The sequence below is a fragment of the Argentina silus genome, assembly GCF_951799395.1.
Source record: "Argentina silus genome assembly, chromosome: 19".
Classification (NCBI taxonomy): Eukaryota; Metazoa; Chordata; class Actinopteri; order Argentiniformes; family Argentinidae; genus Argentina; species Argentina silus.
This window is the reverse complement of record NC_139673.1, coordinates 16,328,973-16,335,220: the sequence shown is the minus strand read 5'-3', so window position 1 is coordinate 16,335,220 and position 6,248 is coordinate 16,328,973. Positions and strand designations below refer to the sequence as shown.

Here is a 6,248-nt window from a genome sequence, read left to right as displayed (position 1 = left end):
GAGGAGAGGGGGCTCTAAATGTCAGCACAGAATCTGCAGCTCCAGAACCTACCCAGGCCATTTCTCAGTTCGCCCGCTAACTCACAGCAATCTCTTTAAGTGTTTTCTTTTTTTATTTCTTCACATTTGATTCACACTGGAGAGAGAGGGAGAGAGGGAGAGAGAAAGAGAGAGAGAGAGAGAGAGTCCACTGTTGAAGGATGACTATTCATTTCCTGCGTGAATGAACTGAGCAGTCATATAAAAGGGCAAAAACCCCACAACTTGGCAGAGACATCCCTCCTTTACCTCCTCCTCTCCTTTCTGTAAAACACAGGGGCAGCCGAGAGCATTTATTTAGTATGCTGCTCAACATGAATAGCAAAAATATGAAACAAAATACAATATGATAGAAAATACAGGTTAATTCCAGGTTAATGTTCAGTGTAGTTCAGTGTGAGAGTTCAGTGTGTCCTCTTGATCCGGGACAGGAACATGGGACCCCAGGTCCTGCCCTGCTGAGGGACCACCAGGAGGCCAGACCGGGCGGAGCCAGATTGGGCGGGGCCAGATGGGGCGAAGGTGAAGTGGTCAGAGAGGGGCAGGACCAGTTCCTCCTCCAGATCTTGAAGCTCCGCCCCTGGGCAGGAGGATAGGACCGCCTCCACCACGCCCTCATTTTCCGCACGGGACAGAGTACAGGTGGAGTAGACGACCACGCCGCCAGGACGCACTGCAGCCAGCGCAGACCTGGAGGACGGGAGACAGGAAGTGATGTCAGCAGATGTGGAGATGGTGGTGTGTTTGACATGAGGTGATGTCTGAGAGGACATACAGAGAAAGAAAGCTTTCTCAGAGGTCTTGGAGTAAGACTTAGAGAGGTAAGGGTTAAAGGGGCAATCTGGGATTGGTTCATCCATTTTTCGGCTTCTAAATGAATGATATATAGCCATTGATTCTTGAAGAATATAACTTGCTTCATGAGATTAGTTCAACTGTTTTACCCCGTCAGAACCCAAAATCTTAAAAAAATAAAAATAAAAAATAAAAAAAAGTGGCAGGGAGACCACTTTGTTATTGTTTGAATCCCAGATTGCCCCTTTAATGAAGCGGATCCTTTGGTTCTCTGGTCCTGAATCCGAAATCGACCTCTAGCCCTTATGTAGACCTGAGAAGATTAAACAGGTGTAAGCAACATTTCCACCTGGTCTATCAGGGAGCAAGATGGCTAACTTCTATATTGCTTACAACTATCCAATCCTCCCAGATCTACACAGGTGCATAGGGGGTAGAAACTAGGAGTTGATTGGAGACATACCTGAGCAGCTGTGTCTGTAGAGTAGGGAGCATGGCCCTCTCCCTCAGCCTTACTGCCCCCTTCTGGACCCCAGAGGTAAACAGCCAGCTTCGGTCATTAGAACACAGGGCGTCCACCAGCACCTGAGAGAGAGAGGGGGGGGGGGGATTCATATGGCGTTAACCACACCCTCAGACCCAGACCACCCTCAGAGGTGTAATGGTGAGAAACCTTGTGACAGAATATCCTACAGAATTCCCTTTAATCTACCTCCCTCCCCCGGCCCCTGGCCCCCTCCATAGCTCCCCCCCTCTCTCCTCTCCATAATAAGGGAGCTGTTGGATTAGAGCTGGTTCTCCTCTGCTGGGCTCATTAGGCCCAGCTCAATGCCTCCCTGACTGGAGATGCCCTGCCAAGCCCACAGCTGAAGATAGCACAGCAGCTCCTTAGCGCTTGCCTGCCACTTAGGATCACCTTGTAGAGGGTAGCCCACCACTTAACATCTAGGCTAGCTCTTGGCATCACCCAGCTAATGTTAACCCAGCAGCCTCTTAGCATCACACAGTGCTTCAACATTGCCCTCTGCTCTTCTCCTGGCATTAGTCGCCTAGACCATGACTTGGTTGAGGCTGGGGCTGAGACAGGGAACCCTCACTGGGAGGGAAGGCATCTGTGAGAAGAGTGAGGAGAACAGAGGGCTTCTGTGAGAGGAGTCAGGAGGGCAGAGGGCTTCTGTGAGAGGAGTGAGGAGAACAGAGGGCTTCTGTGAGAGGAGTGAGGAGAACAGATGGCTTCTGTGAGAGGAGTGAGGAGGGCAGAGGGCTTCTGTGAGAGGAGTGAGGAGAACAGAGGGCTTCTGTGAGAGGAGTGAGGAGAACAGATGGCTTCTGTGAGAGGAGTGAGGAGGGCAGAGGGCTTCTGTGAGAGGAGTGAGGAGAACAGAGGGCTTCTGTGAGAGGAGTGAGGGCGGAGGGATAAGCAGCTAGTAGGAGATGGAAGCTCTGTATCGTCCCTGAGGTGCTTGATAATCAAACCCGCTGCTTATGTGACTGGAATGATGACTATGATTATAATTAGGCACCTTTTCAGACACACAGGTTCCTGCTGGGAGAAATTTCAAAGAAAGAAAAAAAGCCTCCATCTTGTGCTTATAAAGAATAAACGGTTCTTAGCATGTTGAATGTAGACCAATTTAATCACCATCTAGGCTATGAATCAAGTTGTACACTATAGTGGATCGGCAATGGCCAAATAATAATAATAACAATAACAATAACAATAATAATAATAATAATAAATAATGGCTAAATATGATCACAGTGTTATACAGGTTTGGGAAACTCACTCCAGGTTAGTGGCCTATCAAGGGCAGAGATATCCAAAGCAGAGGACGGTCTCATGCAGAGGCTGTCCCTGTACCGAGGCTCAACACCTCCCCCAGCTGGCCATCTGTGTGAACTACAAGTTAGAATTGTGCACTGTCGATAGAGACTGCTGTCTCTTCAATGCAAAACGGGTAGAGAAGAACTCATCCATGATTAATAGCCATGTTGACTCTCACTGATTAACCAAGCTAATTTAGCCTGAATTCAGATTAAAGACATATTTTAATGTGACTCGAGAGCAGAGGTGGGTATTAGTAAGCTCCATTGCTGTAAGCTTTGTTTTGCCCTTGAAAAAAACAGCTGAACCAAAATAGCCCAGACAGACAGACAGGTTCATATTCATGTCACGATTGGCATGTTTTGCCTGGAGTGAGTTGTGAGTAGCTGCTGTTTCCCCAGTCTCTTTCTCTCTATCAGTCTGTCTGCCTGTCCTTCTAAGCAACTGTACACATTGCATCTTTCTGCCACCCACTGCTCTCAAACTCCTGACCCTGCAGAACCCATGTCAGCTGGGCAGCATCAAGACCTCTCCAGCTGGCCAACACTAAACACTCTGCCAGCTCACTGCTGCAACCCCACCACAACCCCGGTCAAAATCATAGCTAAAAGGACCAGCTATGACTGATGTGAAATCAACTAAAAGGACCAATCATGACACCTTCAAAGCTCTTTCCTCATGTTTTTCCCTCTTCTTTCCATGCCAAGCTTCACTCGATCCTCTAGAGTCTATAGGGGCATCAGCATGATCTGTGATCCTTTAAAGCCGAGTCAAACAACCAAGGACACAAAGGAGTAAAAAAAAAAAAAGACCAGGGACAACTGTCGGTCACTTTGTTCCTTGTCAATTACCAATTACCTTGTCATACATTCTGGCTGCACTCTGCCCAAAAATCTGTCCATCGAGATTGGTCACAGTGACTGTGTCGCTTAGCGACTGAGGGATAAAGGACTCCAAGGTCTCTGCCAGCCAATCATGTCGGTGACGGTCAAACTCATTACAACACAGCAGAACTGCAACACAATAGCACAACGCACAGTTCTAATTAACATGACTACAATGAAAGATATAATTTTTATTCTTCAAACAGCTTTCAGTCGTGTAATTATACATAATGGAGATGACATCTCTGAAAATACGCAATATGTCTCCTACCACGTTACAGTTGTGTAGATTTAGGCTCTAAATGTCAGCAGTTTCTGCAGCTCCAGAACCTACCCAGGCCATTTCTCAGTTCGCCCGCTAACTCACAGCAATCTCTTTAAGTGTTCTTTTTTTTTTCACATTTGATTCACACTGGAGAGAGAGGGAGAAAGAGAGAGAGAGAGAGTCCACTGTTAAAGGATGACTATTCATTTCCTGCGTGAATGAACTGAGCAGTCATATAAAAGGGCAAAAACCCCACAACTTGGCAGAGACATCCTTCCTTTACCTCCTTTACCTCCTCCTCTCCTTTCTGTAAAACACAGGGGCAGCCAAGAGCATTTATTTTGTATGCTGCTCAACATGAATAGCAAAAATATGAAACAAAATACGATAGAAAATACAGGTTAATTCCAGGTTAATGTTCAGTGTAGTTCAGTGTGAGAATTCAGTGTGTCCTCTTGATCCGGGACAGGAACATGGGACCCCAGGTCCTGCCCTGCTGAGGGACCACCAGGAGGCCAGACCGGGCGGAGCCAGATTGGGCGAAGGTGAAGTGGTCAGAGAGGGGCAGGGCCAGTTAATAATAATAATAAATAATGGCTAAATATGATCACAGTGTTATACAGGTTTGGGAAACTCACTCCAGGTTAGTGGCCTATCAAGGGCAGAGATATCCAAAGCAGAGGACGGTCTCACGCAGAGGCTGTCCCTGTACCGAGGCTCAACACCTCCCCCAGCTGGCCATCTGTGTGGTTAGAATTGTGCACTGCATTGACGACTGCCACTGTAACAGTGTGCCACCAGATGTACATGTACCATCTTCAGGATCTGAAGCTGAACTTGTAATGTGCAGACAGCATATCAAGGAGATCAACACCTACCATGAACTTGTTATATGTTTCAAAAATGGCTGGTCTGGGAACCATTATGTGAGTTTTGGATTTGCGATCCCAGCATTTCACATTTCCCACAGGTTCAATGCCAACAAAAGAGGACATCAGGTTAACTGCTTTGTTGTCGTACCATCTTACAATGATGTTGTCCTGGTTCACTCTGAAGTCCATTGATCCTCTTCCATTTTTCTTCAATTCTTTTTCATCCATCATGGTGCAGTCTTTCACCCTGTTCATCCGGACCATGCCAAGGTAGTGGATTCCTCTCTCTTTTAGGTGTTGTACCAGGGAAACTGATGTAAAGTAGTTGTCCGCAAAGACCTTGTGATTTTTTCCTGCTGGAAGTGTTGATTGATGGAAGTGTCATTTTCAGCACAACTTCTCCTGTAACACCAACTTAAGACTTTTCTCTGTCTGGATTTTCTGCACCTTGACAAACATCAAAGTCATAAAGAAAGCCACTTTGTCCAGCACGTCCCCACATCTTAAAACCCCATTTGTGAGGTTTTGCAGGCATGTACACACGTAGATGAGATTTCCCTTGAATGGCACCATAATTTCATCAACTGCATGGCATTCTTCAGGAGGTATGCAGAGAAACTGTTCTCACAGTTTTTGTAACCATGGCCTGAGCTTCCACAGTTTATCTTGCTTTGCATCATCAGACACTCTGAGGTTGTCCTGAAAGTGAATCAGTGTCAGAAATTTCAGAAATCGACCTCGAGACATCACATCACAAACTGCAGGGAACTTTGTCTCCATCTCCCAATACGAGTCCAGGAGTCCATTCCTCATCTTCCCCTAACTCCTCCATGTCACTTGAATTGCCATCAGTTATCATGTTGTTGACTTTTTCAGTGTACTTTTTTTTTCTCTCTTCCTCTATTCTTTTTGACATCTGAAAATACACACATATCATATCAAACAAAAAATGGTCAATATAGCATAGCGATTATGATTTCAGAGGAATTGTTATTCTGAAAATACCCAAAATGTATTTTAAGTCATTAATTAGACTAATTAAATCATCAAAATAGTGTGTGTTTGTATTGAGGTAGGCATGATGTAGATTACATTACAAAAATGTGACATGACCGTTCAGGGATAAAGCACCTTATATACCTGCAGTATCAAATTTGATACACACATTTTAAACACGATTTAACTGTAATATAAAGAATGAATTATTAAGTAATTATGCATTGTTTCAATACAGACAATACTTATGTTAAAAAACGAGTAACAATATAAATGTTATTCTTATCGTAACTTCTTGAAAATTAGCAAAGATTTTCCTGGCAAAAGTTTGTGGATGATTTAATCACAGCTGCCATTTTGAAACGGCCAAACCTTCCACTGCCTGCAGTGGAATGATAATCCACTAGAGGGCAGCATACATGTATCAGATCATATACAACACGTTTTTAAGGAAAGTATGGATCATGTTGATATAGATAGAGGTCTCGGAAACTCGCGTAGCAAATATGATACAAATGGTTTTATAGGGTACTTGAAATCATTACGTGTAAGACTCAGCTCCAGTAATTTCA

The 6,248-nt window shown here is 44.9% G+C and overlaps 1 protein-coding gene across 1 annotated transcript; it reads right to left on the bottom strand.

The window, feature by feature from the left end:
- Positions 1-414: 414 nt before the first annotated feature.
- LOC310819868 (tRNA (cytosine(34)-C(5))-methyltransferase, mitochondrial-like) lies at positions 415-4,617 on the bottom strand (the record flags this gene model as incomplete). Its single annotated transcript, XM_083691277.1, has 4 exons — positions 415-729; positions 1,298-1,419; positions 3,518-3,672; positions 4,521-4,617. 4 exons carry the CDS (start codon positions 4,615-4,617, stop codon positions 444-446), a joined length of 660 nt encoding a protein of 219 aa, XP_083547403.1. The 3' UTR covers positions 415-443.
- Between the last annotated feature and the right edge of the window lie 1,631 nt (positions 4,618-6,248).